The sequence below is a fragment of the Numida meleagris genome, chromosome 5, assembly GCF_002078875.1.
Source record: "Numida meleagris isolate 19003 breed g44 Domestic line chromosome 5, NumMel1.0, whole genome shotgun sequence".
Taxonomy (NCBI): domain Eukaryota; kingdom Metazoa; phylum Chordata; class Aves; order Galliformes; family Numididae; genus Numida; species Numida meleagris.
The window spans coordinates 19137415-19153837 of NC_034413.1; the positions used below are offsets into that span (position 1 = coordinate 19137415).

General features: G+C 44.1%; 1 protein-coding gene across 13 annotated transcripts in view; it reads left to right on the forward strand.

Annotated features, from left to right (window-relative positions):
* Positions 1-16423, forward strand: part of TLL2 (tolloid like 2) — a 109310-nt gene that overhangs the window by 38750 nt on the left and 54137 nt on the right. For 5 of the 13 annotated variants that reach the window (XR_002439208.1, XR_002439206.1, XR_002439207.1 and 2 more), the window contains 2 exons: positions 11400-11474; positions 15286-15456. The exons of 1 other annotated variant lie outside the window; for it this stretch is intronic. Coding sequence is in view for 8 of the 12 variants with exons in the window: in XM_021398136.1 (XP_021253811.1) it covers positions 11400-11474; positions 15286-15456 (246 nt within the window). In the remaining 4 variants the exon portion in view is untranslated. Of the gene's footprint in view, positions 1-3711; positions 3731-11399; positions 11504-12835; positions 12853-13362; positions 13444-13839; positions 14119-15285; positions 15494-16423 lie in introns of those variants that run through there. 7 more of the 13 variants (XM_021398139.1, XM_021398142.1, XM_021398140.1 and 4 more) reach the window with 7 other exon arrangements.

Genomic DNA, 16423 nt, shown 5'->3' on the forward strand with positions numbered 1-16423 from the left:
GCAGGCAACTTTGAAATGGATTTCCCATAGTTCTGTAGTTTATGAAGGCAAGGCAAGAGTTCTGCTTTGGAAGACGATAAGTCCTCTAGGGCTGAGAGTGCTCATTTCTGAGCAGTAAACTAGTGATCTTCTCTTTGTAAAAAAGCAGATACTGTTGTGTTTGTTTTTTTTCCTGCCAGCCCAGAGTTTTGTAATCCTGTTGTAACCTTCTCACACATGCTTGATTTTCCCCAGCATAAAGATAATTGCCTAGAAAGACCATGATCTTTGACTGTAGCTGATTCTAATTCCTCCTGTGGTTCAGGCTGTACTCTTAACAAATGCTTATCTTTTGGGTCAATACTTTGACTTCAAATGCTTTTCTTTTTCCTTGGCTTTTGAATGCCATCTTGAAGACCTTTCAGGAACATGCTGATAAAGGTTTTTCTCACTAATTGCTGAGTGATGCCCTTTCACTACTCACAGGAACAGAGTCTGAGAGTCAGAGAGGAGAGAAGGTGGTCAAGTCAAGGTGCGAAAGTGTGAGATGTGGTTATGTACGAAGAGGCCAGATCTCCTAGAGTCTCCCCTGTAAGATCAGAAAAGCAGCCCTGAATCACCCTGTTCCATGGCTTTTGAGAGCTGGGAAGCCAGCTTGTCAGGCACATCTACCAGTTCTGTGCTGCTAACCTCACATCCTGTCACAGCTGTAGGATTTGTCTGTCAGTCAGATGGTGTCTGAGGGGTGATTCCACAAGCCTCAGGTCTAGAGTGCAGGGGATATGCTACATTGCTTATGTTCTTGCTCACTTAGTGAGCTGCAATACAATTTACAGGAATGAATTCTGCTCTGGAAGCAGCCTTGAAGCTAGTACTTCCAAAAGCAGACCACAGGCCAGCTTTTGGTGTTGCTGTTTGTGGCTGCACATTTTTTAGCTGCGCTATTTTGCCCTTTCCACACTGTCAGTTTCTGGTAAGAAAGAATTCCACTATACTTTAATGGGAAATCACAAGAGATGCAAAGGAGCAGCTTGTTTTTTCGCATCTGCCCTTGCGTATGTGGGTGATCCTTCTGATGTCCTCAGCCCATAAGCTTCAGTGTGTTGAGCATTTAGCTCTCCTGATTTAGAGATTCCCTCTATTCCTCAGTCTCCTGGACCTCCTTTCCTCGAGGGCAGTGCTTTCTGCCCTCTGGGGGGCAGTTTCCCCTTGCCGTCTGCCCAGTAAGGGTTCTGTGCATTTGGCCGTTTCTCCCTTCCTACATTCACCAAAGAGAGCTCATTCTTCTCCTTAGCTGCTTTTTCAGAAGCTCTCCCTTATGTGATACCTATGGAGAGCTGTCTCACATTCTAATAAATGCTATCTTACTTGTTCCCTTGTCCCAGCATCCCAGTGTTTTTTGTTCCTGCTTTTGCACTGCTTTCGGGCTGTGGTTTGTACAGCTCCTGTGTCCTTGAAGTATGATGAGTAAGGGGGATAAATATAATTTAATTCCTAAATAACATTTAACTCAGCATCAGATGTTAATGGAAGGCTGCCCTCTGACTCCCCAGACAGTGTTGCTTGTGATGTGTGTATGTAATATCAAGAGGTGCTAGGGACTTTACTGCATGTGTTGCACCGAAAAACATGCAGGATCTCATTTTCTTTGGACCAGGGCCTTTGCAGGTTGATATGTTGCTTCGAAGCCAGCAGGGACCAGTGAGGCTTGCAGTGTTCCTTCATGGATGTGGTGTTCAGAATTCAGCATGTGACAAACAGGGAAGTGCTTCTCTCTCCACAAAAGAAATAGTCTTTCTCTTATTTCCCCTTCATTTGTGTAAGTCCTGCAGGGCAGGTTAAAGGACATCCCAAGCAATAGGTGAACATACCATCTGGCCCTTGCCAGTGCACAACCTGAACGATGCAGCCCTCCTATTTGTTCTGTGTTCCCTTGGAGTTAGAGGTTTGTTTCTTTTCCTCTTGGCTAGGTTCCTGTTGGCAACTGGTCACATGCACGCAAAGGGTTTTTGGAAGTGCACTGTTCCCTGAAATCAAGTGGGTTTTTTTTTTTTTTTGAATGGTAGACTCTCACCTGTCAAAATAAGTGATTTTTGTTCACCTTTACACAGTTTATTTTTCTCATTTTTTCTGTGATTTTGAACTCTGCAATTTTGCTCATATTAAAATGTTTTCCGTATTGTAACAAAATCCCCAAATATTTCAGACTCTGCCACTTATCCATTCTTAGTAGAGACTTTATCTTATGATAAGCATATCTTTAACTCTTACGTTTGTTTCAGAAATAAATTAGGAAGCCAGTTTGATCTGATTTTAGCTCATCTCTAGACTGGAGCAGTAGTTAGAGCATACAGTCTCTGCACAGGCAGTGCTGAATCCCTGTTGTTCCTTGCATGGCTTTGCCTGTCTTTGGCTCCCAGCCCATAGATTTGCCAGTCCTCTGAGTTCTCTTTTTGGACAGGTCTTAGGCACCTGGAAGTTGGTGCGAGATGGCATTGTTAACCATTTAGGAAGCTGGAGTACAGCATTCATAACATCTGATTTATGTTTGCAACTGTCTTGTTCTTGATTGCTCTTAATTAAGTTTTCTTTAGGTCTTGTCTACAGCTGGTTTAATGCACTGGGAAACCGTTCCTTTCTCTGGTGTCAGAAGAATTTGAATAGTCTTTTGTGTTTAAGTGGAGGTTATTAAATAGCTTTATATGAATTAACTGTGATTCAGGGAACACATGGGCAAATGTACTTGAGGAGATCAGTTTATCCGTATGGAAATTGCATTGGAAGTTAAATCCATTACCCTAATTGTAAAATTTGACAGTGCTTAGCCAATAACAATGGAATTGCCTAAATCCAGCATTTGTTTCAGAGCTGGCAAGTGCCTAATTTACTTGAATACTTGCTCAAATGAAAAATTGAATTTGCCCCAGCTGCGTAGTCTGCTTTGTCAATTTTGTGAGTGTTTTAGTAAATGAATTTGGAGGTAGAAGTGGTCAGTGAAAGACTGATATCTAAGAAGCTGTGAGAGAAGCCACTGCAGGATGGTGGCTCTGGCAGGCCAGCTCGGATGCTTTGATCTTCAGACTCTCTAAAGCAAGGATGTTGCTGTGTCCACAAAATAGAATTTACTTACTCTATTCAGTGAAATATTGGGCCAGGTCCAAGAAGCAATCAGCAACCAAAATGTCTTGATAAATAATAGTAAAAAGCAAATAAGCTAGAAAAAGTTGCAAACTGCTCATGTCGATCGTGAACAGAAAAAGATTATGTTTGTGGAATAAATGTGTTCACTTTGAGCTGCTTGCTCAGGTCTAATTTGGAAAGAAGGCAGGCATTTATAACTACAGTGGACAAAAAAGAACTTCACTGCAGCTCCCCTTTTCAAATGGCAAGGACAAAGTATTTATTCAGCTGTCAAGTGGGGAAAGAAAGCAAATTAGTTTTAGGCTGAAATGCTGTACTGTGTTTGCTGCTGTAGTTCTAAGGTCAGATGGCAACTTGAACAACCTTTGGGAATGGGTAACAAGTTTCTCCAGGACAAAGATCAGAGGCAAAAGGAAATATTCGAATTATTCTGCTGTTTTACTTCCTAGAGCTGTCCTGAAGAGAAGTGTGAGATTTAGAAAGCAGTGTCTGTGGGGGATTCACCACTGCTCTTGAAACTGATGGAGTTGCTGAGTCCTAGAGTGGGTTTGTGGCAGAGATGAGATTTGAGTTGCTTTTCCACCAGTACGACTCCTCCACTGAAATGCAGGTATCCCTGGGCCGAATTGGGTATTTCTCTGCCGGATGCTCTCTGTGTGGAAGTTTGCTGTGGTGAAGAAAGCTCTTGCCACTTTCACCCCAACTCCTCTGCTTTTTTTTCTTAATGACTGCAAATGATTCAGGTATCTATTTCACCGTGGAGCTGAGAGACACCATGCGGAATGGTGTGACATCATGCATGGGTCCACTATGAACATGAAGGTCTGTGCTCCTGAAGCAGTGCTGCTTCCCCAGCACTGTATGTCCTTGCTGGCAACTGGGGCTGGCTGAGCTGTGACCTGCTGAGGTCCTGACTCCTGGCCTCGTGTCTGTAGCAACAGAAACCTATGCCTCCATCAGCACCAGCTGGCCATGTGCTCAGACAAGCTTTTGCTCAGACTTGGGACTTTTTTTGGGCTCCTTTATCTGCATGCTTCCCAGCCAGGGGTAATTTGTAGAGGGGACCTGGGGGAAAGCTGATGGCAGGAGGAGGGTGGAGGTATGCTGTATGAGGTTCTGGCTGCTACCTTACCTTGTGGGGTAAGGGATCACCCCTGCCCAGTCATAGCTCTCTGCTGGGAAGTCACATGCATAAATAAGTTATATGACTTAACCCACATGTGTTTACAAGGCTTCTGCAAGCCCTTTGGGAGCCTGGAGGGAAAGCCTCTGAATGGCCGATAGCTGTGGCTTGACCCACGTTTTCTAGATCCCTCCAGCATGCTGAGAAGTGACATGGTGTTGCTGGCTCCACTGTTGCTCAAGCTCTGCTTGCTGCCTGTCATGGTCTCTTTCCCCTTGGCCTGCACAGCCTCCATGGGTACGTGCTGGAAGGCTAATGTGGTACCCTGGCTGAGCAAGTCCTGCTGTTGCTGCTCACATCTGGGGTGTAGGCAGGGGCCTGCTGGGTCCTGGGACCAGAGTTGATCTGAGGCTGCTCAACAGTCATCACATTTCTGCTCTGAAAGCCTTTTGAGCCCCATACCTGGCCCCTCTTGTATTATGGCCTCAGTGCTCAGTTTCCCTGCCACTGGCGGTCAATTGAAATGTCTTTTGAATAAGCCGTGGTAGAGCTGGTATGTAACTAAGCAGATGAGGTGTCTCTGCTGGATCTACTTAAGGTCCTCAGGTCTGTTACGTATATCACAGTCCTCCAGAGGGTAAGAAGGCGCCAAAAGCTCTCCAAGAAGCTCCAGAACTGGGAGTGTTTGAATATCCAGGCAGAAAGCAAGCTGGAAGAAAGTTATTTATGCTTGTACCGCACATTCACTTTGAAAGGAGTTTTAATTGCATTCAAACATAATTTAGTTTCCAGTGTAGTGTTTTCATTTCAAGTTAATTTTTATCCAGTATAAACAAGGTAAGGGAAAAACAAAAGGATTAGAACGGCTCAGTGGGAGCAGAGCTGGCTGGCGATGCATGGGAACCCACAGCTGGCATGGGGTAGGGGGATGTTGCAAGGGAGCACAGAAAGCTGTGCATGGCTGTGCCTGCAGAGGCCCAGAGAGGGCTATGGCTGAAGCAATTAAACCATGCAGGTCAGAGGTAAGGGGTAGTTAGCAGAAGGAGGGCAGGAGGGTTTGTACTGTTTGCACAGCAGTGGGTGAATCCAAGCCAGTTCTTACCGTTTCCTTATTCCCCCAAAAGTTCACTTTTGTTTTGTTTTTTTTTCATTTCAGAGGGGAAATTGGTTGGGGAATGATAACTCTGAATCAAGAGGGGTGTCATGGAGAGGCAGGTGCCTGTTAGAAATAGAGCTTGATCTATTGGATCCACGGGAAGTCTAATGCAACACACCAGTAGTTGGTGCTGGACATTGCTATTTTAATGTGCTGGGAGGAGAGAAGTTGCACTCTGTGTACAAACCTGGTTGTACAGCAGAAACAGATGTGGCCGAAGCGCTGTAAGCCAGTATCTTGCAGGACTCTCTCTCTGGGAGAGATCAGTGATATGGTACAGACTGTAGGTAACTTTTTTCTTTTTTTTTTTTCCTCTTATGTGTCTGTCCTTTTTTTGCCCTGGGGGACAGAGGTATTTGTTAATAGCCTGCAGGAAAGACCTTCTTCTGTTCTTCCCAGTCCTTCCTTGTTTCCACAGAGTACTGTTCATTGACTCTTTTTTGAAATACTGCTAGAGAGGTTGGTTCAGGTTCTCAAAATTCTTGCAACAACTTCTTTAAAAATAAAATGAGTCACAGTATAAAAATGATACAGCCACTTCCAAAAAACCGGAGAGTGCAGAGGGAAAACACAAGATGCTGGGGGATGATGCTGCCAATGCTCTCCTGCAGTGCTGGTACAAACATGCTACAGGGGATGGCCAGCAGAAGGGCATGGTGCATTAAGTGCTTTACAGCTCATATTTTTGGCAGCTCTGCATTTGCTTAACTATATTCACCTTTCTCGTCTTGTGAACGTCCTCAGAGGCTGGTGTCTTAACTCCACACCAGCATTTGCAGAGCTAATGCAGAGATGACACATCTGCTTGTCAAGCTTCTGAATCTTGGGACTCTCCTGAGTTATTGCAGCTAGTCAGCTTACTCTGAATGTGAAAAACAGATTCCTGTAAGGGATTTGTAGTTCAGAATTCTTCTCTTTATTTTTCTTTAAATTTTGGGAACTTCAGCTATTTAGCTATTGAGAAATGCTGAAGGACTATCTCAAATAATTTGTTCAGATCTCTAGGGCCCTGGGGGTTATGAAAAGTTTTTGCTACAGACTCTCTACCAGCTCTGGGAAACATCTGTTCTGTGTTCTGAATGCATTTTCCCCACAGAGTTTGTTTTAATAAAATCATCACTTTCTCTGCAGTTAGAAAATCCAGTGCAATAAAGGGTTTTGACTGCCCTAAAAAGTTGTTGACCCCTGGTTAATGAGGAAATTAAAAAGCGGAGTGTAACATCATTTGTCTCAGCCTGTCCTTCCAGAAACTTTTCTGATGATCGTAATATGACAGTTTACGAGAACTGAAGCTCTGAAAAGAGATGAATGTTTAATGTTACTTGTACTTCTTGCTTTTTTGTTGATGCTTCATTGTAGCTTCTGCTTGAAATCCAAAGTCTAAGCTGTGGAATTTGACTAGCATGTGTATTGAATGAGGCTACTAAAGTGAAGCACTTGGAGGTGTGGGAAGTTGAGATTAAGCTGTTAATCATTTTTTTGAATTTATGACACATTCTTCCTTGGTTGCGTTCAAGCCTCAAAATGGCCTTTGCTTTTCCATAATACATACTTGAAGTTTGAGATTCAGTCCACATGAGTCCTGGTAATTTTGTGTACAGTCAAGTTGTTCTCTGCTGAATTAGAAAAGCAGGAGAACCTAAGAAAATCCTCAGGTTTTGCTGAAGGCTCATTTCACCTCAATGGAGGTGACGAGCATCATGGCTGTAGCTGCTGCCCATGTTCAGCTGTGGTGCCCTTCCTCTATGCGAGAAGTAACCAGGGAAAGAAGAGGAGATTGCATGAATGTGGTGGAGAGTGTCTTCACTGGCCTGGAGAGAAAAAGTTGTCCTGGCTTGGAACTGTGTGGAAGGTAAGAAGGTTTGATTTTAATGGTATCTGTTCTGCCTTCTTGGAAAAAAGGAAGATGTTGCAAGCTTCATCCCATCCAACTTCCCTTGTTGGAATACTTTGTCTTCTCATTCTGCCAATTTTCAGACACCTACAGTTCTTCTTGACAATCATTCGATTTAAATTCTGGATAGATACTCCAGTATCTCAGGAAGGATTGTTTCTCCTGTGTTTTCAAGTGGGTAACGCATCTGACTCCGGAGTAGTGCTTTCAGGTAAAAGCTTGAAGACAGGTGTTGTTACAGTGTTTAAAAAGTTAGCTGCCTCTCAAGCAGATTTGTGGCATTATGGGATGTTACACAGTGTGCAAGGGACAAGGAAGGTGATGTGTATTTTCAGGCCTACTGCTTATATCCCAATTCACTGGCAAACTGCTTGGCAGCTTTGCCTGGCTTTCCTCTCCTCTGGTAAACAAGAAGGCCTGTGTGGTTTTTGACCAAGCGGAAGCAAGCACAGAAGCTTTATTTAGTAAGGGATCTGATTGCCCTCTCTTTGGTAGATCAGACTGTTTGGGTTTTAGAACAACAAAAGAAAGCAGAATGCATAGAGCAATCAATATTCTCAGCCCTAAGCTGCATCTTGTATAAGACAAATTTAAAGTCCGACAAATTACTAAGGTGTTCTCGTCCCACCCTCTCTCATGGACAGTATGAATGCTATATGAGCTCCGCTTTCTGCTCTTTCTTCAGATTATGTCTTTCTGCTTATGCTAGTGGCAGAAGGAAATTGCAAATAGTATAGTTTTGATCTGACTCTTGGCATGCTTCGTGCTCTCTCTTGCTCTCTTAATCTGCTGTCTTTTATTTTGGTCCCAGCTGAGCAACTTGGACTCCTTTAAGCAAAATTGGATTTTCATTTTCCTTTTCTGGAAGAGGTGAAGAAAATGCCTTCTTCCCAGCAATGCCACAGCCTGCTGCTTTCTGCTTCACTGGACCCTTACTTATCACCTCAAGCTGCCTCTGTAGTTTTTGCAAACAAATTGGGCACCTGTTCTTTAGCCAGGACCACGAGCATTATGGATTTAACTCAGATTTGTGGTTCATTTAAGCTTCTGAGAGTTCCTTTAATTCAGCCAAGCTCCCTTGGCAATGCTGGTCTGTGGGGCATAGAAAAATTAATTGTTGTGAGTATGCTCTAGGTAGAAGGTGAAATATTCCACCCTGGGTAGAGAATTTTTTGTCTTTGTCAGGTTGTGCATGAAAACAGAATTATCTAGTACAGAAGTCCAGCAATGCCCAGCTGGGGTTGTAGCTGTTAATTCTTAAGAACTGTTAGGAAGGATAGAATCAGAAGTGTGGGAGTTAAAAGAGCTTGGGGATCTAGTACTGCTCCTTATATAGAGGCATGATCTAACAAAATTCGTATCATCCCTGGCTGTGGGAGAAAGGTCAGGGTGGAGAAAAGTGATAACTGGTCTGACACAACAGCAGGTAGGAAGTACTGAGGCTGAAAGTGATTTTGAAGGGTTTGATAACTGCTGGAAATACATTTAAAAATGGAACAAGAGAAAAATCAATTCTGTTTTGCTTGTGTTATAAGATTACTTTAAGTAAGGCCTACCTTCTTGTTGTAATATGGGCTTTCCACGGATCACTGTGCCAAACTGAAAATCTGTGTTCTCCTTTTCCATGTTTCTAGTGATAACAGGCCTGAATACATGGGCATTTCAAGCTCTGGAGCAGCAATGACTGGAATCCACAATGCTCTTTGACATAACATGCCTCCTCCTGTTGAGGAGGCAACAGGACCTGCACATTGCCTGCAATCTATGTGCAGCTGCTTCCAGACACAAGGTTCATCCCTTGTCTTTCTTAAATATTGATAAGAGCATGTCAGTTTCTTATCTTTGTCTTTCCAGGACCACGTGTTGTCCTTCTCTTGGGCTGAATCAGATGAGAGGGCTAAGCGTCAAGTGGCTTTAATCTTTGGGATGTGTTTAGGTATCATAAGGATAGGAAATATCTAAAAGCCTAAATGAGTCAGAACAGGATCTTCCAAAATTCTGATGTATGATTCCAAAACTTCCTTGTGGGAGAGAAGGGTGTGGTGACTCCCTGTCTTTCCTAGTGAGATTAGTAACACTTGAAAATATCTGGTGTATCTGCACACCAATATCTGGCCTTTGTATAGTGCTCTCCCTTTTCATGGGCTACAATGAGACAAAATATGCAAAGATGTTTTAGATTTCATTAGTCACACTCATTTATTCAAACATCTCCTTTGCATAAGAAACCAAGGCTTGCACTGATCTCTGGGAAAGAATGCGCTCACAGCTTGGAAAAACAGCTCGTGCAAGTGACACTGCGACTCGGCAGAGGTCAGCAGCTTGGGTGCAGGAGAGGGGGCCCAGCTGTAGAGTTTGGTGACATTATTTGCAATTCAATCCCATACAGTTCCCTCTTAGGAGAACAATTCACTAAATACAGAGTTGTTCTTTTTTTCTAATTCACCATATAATTCACCTCCCAATTTCAATTAAGAAGCAATCTGTTTGTGACTGCAAGCTGCATTTGTTTAGAAGTACAAAATTATCCTTTGCTTCAGCAAAGACCACATGCCTTAACTCTGGTGGTGAATGACTGGTTAGGGTTTCCTTTAAATGTAATGGGATGTTGTGTAAAGAATAGCATACTTTGGGAGGGTGAAAAGTCCTCGGGACCCAAAACTTAACTGAGAAGGAACTTTTGTTGAGCTTGGGCTTAAGGAAGTGACGAGGACTGGGTATGAAAGAAAACAAAGGGAAATGTTAGGATGGGACACTGAAGCTGGAAAAGAGTGACAGAGTTCAGAGCAATCTATCTTGCTGAATCAGGCTTGTTCCTGTTCTCACGTCTAGTGGCTTTTGTCCAGTCAAGCTCTGTTACATTATGCACTTCCTTTGAGAGACAATTCCCTGATTTAGTGACTCTCTTGGACCAGGAAGGTTTAATCTATAGTCAGCTGAGAGCCTGGATATTTTATTTTCTTCTGTTTTGTTTTATTGCTGACTTCCATCATCCATTTCCTGGTCTTTTAATTAGTTCTAGTAATATAATGTTGGAGAGGTAGAATTTGAGGAGGTATATCTAGTAATAAATTGTTGGAGAGCTAGAATTAGAGTTCCTCAGCCCTCTGCCCAGGTGTCAGAGATGTATCTTTCTTCCTGTGTAAAGGGCTAATGAAATCTAGTCACCCCTTCCCTCCCCTTAAGAGCAGGATGTGACATCCCTGTCCTTGCCCACTTGAAGGGATTGGAGGGGGATTTGTAAGAAGCCAGTTGCAGAGTGAAAGGAATGTTTTCCAGCTGACAAAGCAAGACTGTTGCAAAGGCTGGAAGATTTCCATCTCTCTTGAAAGTGGGACACCTCTCTTGGAGCTTCTGCAGAGCCTCCAGAAGTGCTCTATGCGTAATAGTATCTCATTCTGTATTTCGTGATTATGTTCTTCCTACTCTACCTTGCTGCCAAGACTGTAGGAAATTGCTGGTACCTTTTCAGAAATCAGCCCATTCGCTTCTCTTCTCACAGGGTGCCCTTAATACCGGGATGAGGATGGAGGGAGAGTGGCAACAGTGATGGTGTCAGAGCCACCTTCTTAAGGCTGTGGATGTTGTCTCAAAGCCCATTTTATTTAAGTTATGCGTCTTGCCGCCTTGTGTGTTGTGCTCACTCAACCTAGGCATGATTTCTGAGTTTTTGTTCCTGCTGTGGTAATTGTGGAGTGCTTTCCTGCCAAAGATATGCTGGGCTGGTTTTCCATGTTGGTTCTGTGTTCAGTGGCTAACTGACAAAGCTTCTATACTGTCTGTAGTTCTTCAGATCTTGGTGTTCCCAAGCTGATCTTTGCAGAATGGAAAAGGTTCTCTAGAAGAGATGCTTTGCCTTTGTGGTACATGGGAAAAGTAAGGCACAGGGATGGTAATGAATTCAAAGGTATCTCTGTAGGCTGGGAAGAAATCCAGGAAAAGAACCCTGTGTTATCAGGCTGCTAGTTACTGCTCCTGGTGGAGGCACAGCAGCCAGTTTCTGTGGCCAGCAGACCCCCAGATGGCCTCAGTGCCATCTGTTGTCCTTCCTATGTCAGAGCTCTGCCAACATACAACATGAGATCTCTGCTCTTTTTCTTTTGCAGGAGGCCTGGGAGAACAGTCTTTTGAGCCAAATGAGAACACCACCTCAACCGATAGTAAAAAAGCAGTTAAAACGGGTAATGTGGTACCCCACCCAGACCTTTGGGTATCTTTTATTTACTTTTTTATCCCCTGTTAAACAAACCTTTGTCCTGTATATGGGTGTGTGGGTGCATGCTTGGGAGACCAGCTGTTCCCAGGCATCTTCATTTAGCGGTGTTGGTGAACTCTCTGCTAGGGTGAATTTGCCTTTTGTGGTGTGGTGGGTTGACCCCAGCCAGCAGCCAAGCATCCATGCTTGAGCTCACTCACTTCCCACTCCACCAGTGGGATGGGGAAAAGAACAGAAAGAGGAAAAAGCAAGATAATATTAAAGACAGTTTAATAAGTGAAGGAAATAGGGGACAAAAAGCCCCAGACCAAGTGATATAAAAGCACTTGCTCACCCCCTCCCACAAGAAGAACAATGCCCATCTAGTTTCTGAGCAATGGCTACCTTGGAAGACAAAGTCCTGCAGTTTTTATTGCTGAGCATAATGTCAGATGGTATGGAACATCCTTTTGGCCAATCTGGGTCAGCTATCCTAGCTGCATCCTATTCTACTTCTGGCTCTTACGTAGAATTATTGGTGACTCAGAAGAGTAAGAAAAAGAAAGCCTCGATGCTGCGCAAGCGCTGCTCAGCAATAGCCAGGATATTTATATGTTATTAGCACTATTTTAGCCAAATTCCAAACAGCACTATATGGGGCTGCTATGAAGGAACTTAACTCCATCCCAGCCAGACCAGTACATATAGGTGGCCATGAGCATTACTGGGTCTGTAAAACCATTTTACTCCAAAGCAGAGTGTGTAGCACTACCTGTCTGCTTCTTGCTGTTGGGATATTTCAGCTAAACTGTTTAACATTTCTGTTCCCCTGAAGCTGTAATATCACCTAGGCAAAGTTTTGCAATTGGTTTATCCCACCCTTGTAGGGAAGGTATTTCTTACAGGATCAGTCTCAACTTGTGATATCACAGGTATTTGCACAGAGTTGCCCTGCTGATGTTTGCAGCCCACTGTGCAGCAGCGACTGTTGTTTCCCCCTTGTTAGGGTCACTAAGGCAGAGGCCACACAGCACTTCAGCGTGTGGTAGGGGGTGCATGTCTGCATTCATGAATGCTATGTTCGTAGCCAAGTGCTGCATTCCCATGTCATAGCTGCTCTTGTCTCCTGAACTTCTGGCAGGCCTGAGGTAATGGCACAGCTGGCAAGAACTCTCAAGGAAGATGCTTCTCTTACATCAGTGCTTGTCTGACTGTTTCCCAGACAAATAAGGCTGAGACCACTGAGTGAGTTTCAGAGATCAATAGTGGGTGTTCTGTGGCATGCTGCAGATTCAGAGTGCTACCTGGATTGTATTCATCGTAAGGAGTCTCGCATCCATAGGCGGTTTGTGGAAACTTCTGAGGTTGGTGATGTTCATCATGGATGAGGGAATGGATTTTGGAAGGGATCTCAGTTGTCCTAGGCTTAGCAACAGTACTGGTCTGTCAAAGAGATTATGCCCTTGTAGACTAAGAGTTAGAAAAGCTGCAGAGCTTTATCTTTCACCGAAGAAACCTCCATACATGCAACATGGCAGTGACTAAAAGCAGTACTTCTTAAAGCATTCTGTCCAGGTTTCTTCTTTCCCCTGGTGATACTGCATCTGCTGTCTTTTCCTTTTAGCGTCTCTGCTGGCTAGGAGGAAGTGTCAGGTTTCTTCAAGGGCCCAGCAAATATAAGCAATTAAAAGCAGAATATTTTAGGAGGTAGGGTGTCAAGAAGTAGGATTGTTGCTAAGAATTCACCCAAGAGGTTGTATTGTTGATGAGGAATGGAAGTATTTGTGCTGCAGAAATGCAGATCTTGAATCTCCTTTGCAGAACTTCTACTACACAACATGCAGGAAAGCATTGGGCAGATGACTCCTCATTTGTCTTTACTGACAGGAGTTGCCAGTGTGCAAATTCACAGGGATTTGTGGCAGCCTGAGGAGCAGTTTCTGACTGGGAGACAGGTATCTACAAGACCACTTCTCTCTCAAGACCCTCTTCCCTTCTTCCAGCTATGTTTCTTCTGATGCCCCAGCAGTGCCTTTGTGGAATAGGTGTATGTAAAGAAGGGGAGGACAGTTCTTATTCCATTATGGTAATCTCCCACCTCCACCATGGCACCATCTACCTTGTAGAGTCTAGCAGCTGATTTGGGGGTGGAATGGTTTCTGAAACAGTGCAGCTAGCGTGCTGGGAAAGGTGCTCTGGAGATAAATGGAACAAAAGGCAAGTTATTGCTTTATCCTGCAGCTGAGGGCACGGCCTCCAGTGGGATAGGCAGGAGGAAGAGTTTGAAGTTCATTACTTCCTTCCCTCTGCACTATCGTAATTTCCTTCCCATTGTTTTGATCCCCTCAACCTTAACAGTAATGGTTTGTGCTTACTCATGTTTCTGCTGAAGGGCTGAATGGGATAAGAGGCTCTCAGCAGTGCCTCTAAATGCAGGAGGAAGGGTTCAGTGAGGCTCATGTTTTTTCATAACCCAGCAACCCATGTCCCTAACTTGAGAATCAAAGTTGTAGCCAGCCTCATTGATTTCCATATGAAATACCACAACTGTAGCTTAGATCCTTCCTCCTGGAGCTTCAGAAAGGCCTGCCAGCACCAAGGAGCCACTGCCAGCTGTGTTGCCTTTTCAGGTGAGAAAGGAGATCCTGTTGATGTGACTCCAGTGCTCTCTGCCATTGTAGCAACCCCTGTACTCTTATTCCCTTGCCCAAGTTCATTTGATGGGTTGGCTTGGTGATGCGCGAGTGAAGAACATCTAAGAACCAGAGCTTATCAAATCCTTAAAGATGGTAGTTTAAAAAAAAAAAAAAAAAAGGGTAGAATAAGGCTCTTTTGAAGTTTGGGCTCGCCCATGGCACAGCAAATATGAGGTGAACAGCCAGGACAACACTGAGTGAATGAGATTTTCTCCTGTGTCAGGCCCACACCTCATCAAAAGTGCAAATCTTGTAGGCAGCTGCTACCCAAGCACGTGGCAGCAGCACAAATACAGGGCAAGGTACAGGGACTGCCTGCAAGCCTGAATAAATCTTCAGGCAGGTTTCATGGCCAGCACTGAGCACCATGCAAGCAATTTAACAAGAAATTTGTTCTGTTTTTCCTCTTACATTTTTACTTCTTTTCATTAAAATGAAGATGTTCTGCATGGAGATTTGCACTAAGATTAGAATGCATCAGCTTTGCCAACCCCAAGCATCCCTCCTCCAGTGCTGTGTGATCTGTATGTCTTTCCACACCATTTGAGATCTGGCATATGACAACAAACAATTATATGTAATACCTTTCAGCCTTAAGTGTAGGTTTCAGTGAAAGTGGCCCTACCTCTTTTTCCAAGGCTTCATCAATTTGTTATTCTTATCATTGTAAAGCTAGCCCTGCTAGGATAAGCCTTTCACTGCAGATCTGAACTAGTGCAGCAGGTTGAGAAAATGCAGCAACATTTGGATTTGTTTGACCTCCATCCTCCCGCTACTCTTAAAGTGTTGAGTCATCATCTATAAGGATGCAATTTGGTAAAATGGGGTGCTAGATGTGGCAGGGGCGTCCCTTTACACCTTTCTGAGAAAATATTTTTGTGTAACGTGCAGTGATTCTGCACAACAAGAGGGGTTAGGTTACCACAGATTAACTGTTTCCAAGTCCCAAATAAATCACTGGCAAATCTCGCTATGGCTTCTGGCTTGGATTAACATCTTGCCTTTTCTGTTTTTTCTTTTTCTAAAGCACCAGGGTATTTACCTGAGGGCTGTACCTGGAACTAAAAAAGATTTAAACAGTGTTGCAACTCTGTCTTGCAGATGGCAGGCAGAACACGACGCTTGTGAGGAGGCTGAAGAAGAAGGAATATAAAGATGAGTCTGGGATGGATACACACTCCTCTCCCAGGGTGCGCAGGGCAACCACATCCAGGGCTGAGAGGATCTGGCCAGGGGGAGTCATCCCCTACGTGATCGGAGGAAATTTCACTGGTCAGTAGTGAAAATGTTGCTCCCTGTTTGCTCAGGGGTGAGTGTCTCAAAATGTGTGGGAGATCTCAGGAGCAGATTTCCCAGAAATGACTTGGGTCTTTGAGAGCCTTTTCATGAGGCGTGGTGGTGGGCAGTGTGGTTGTGCAAGGAATTGTGCACTGCGGAAGCTTAAGACTGAAGTGTATAGAGAGATGGTTCTTTGTTTGGAATTCAAGAAGTAATTGAGTAACTTCGCTACTTTCTTGATTGCTTCAGGGACCAACTTCTGTGAATTGCAGTCGCATCCCATGTTTCCAGAAAGGGACCTTCTCTGCAGTTGGAAGAGCAGGGCAATTTGATAACAGCTTCTGTCCAGTGTGGGTTTGCTTCCCTAGTCCTCCTCCTGCCAGTTTAGGGCAATCCTCAAGACCTCTTTAGCAAGTTAACTGAGACCCTTTCCCATTCTTGTACCTAAACCGCTGACAGGAGCCTGTGAAGCCTTAGTGGAAGACTCAGTTCTCCTCATACAAAAGGAGGTGTTCATGCACCCTAGCAGGAAATTGAGTAGCCTGCTAGTCACAGGTGTCTCATGCATTTGTCAGAGAACAGCTGCCTGCATCCTTCAGAGTCTGAGAGTGTCTTCTCTATGTTGTTTGTGTCCCACTGCCATAACCATGCAGAGTACGTAACACCATCCTTCCATTTGGGTGACTGTAAGAAGCAGCTCTCACAATAGTGCAGTTCTGTCTTATATTCAGCTTCGTGCTTTGCCTTAGTTTAATATCCCCTTGGAACTTGTCTATTCCTTGTGCCTTTTTGATATACTTCTGGCCTCTGTCCCCTCTTTAGTCCTCCTTGAGAGTATCAGCTTACTCTGTAGCCCTGTGTACGCATAAGCTACGCATACTTCTCTGGGGCACCACTTTCTAGCTGACTGTATGGCTGTTCTGGATGCAGCTGAGTGACCACTGTAGGTATCCCATACCCA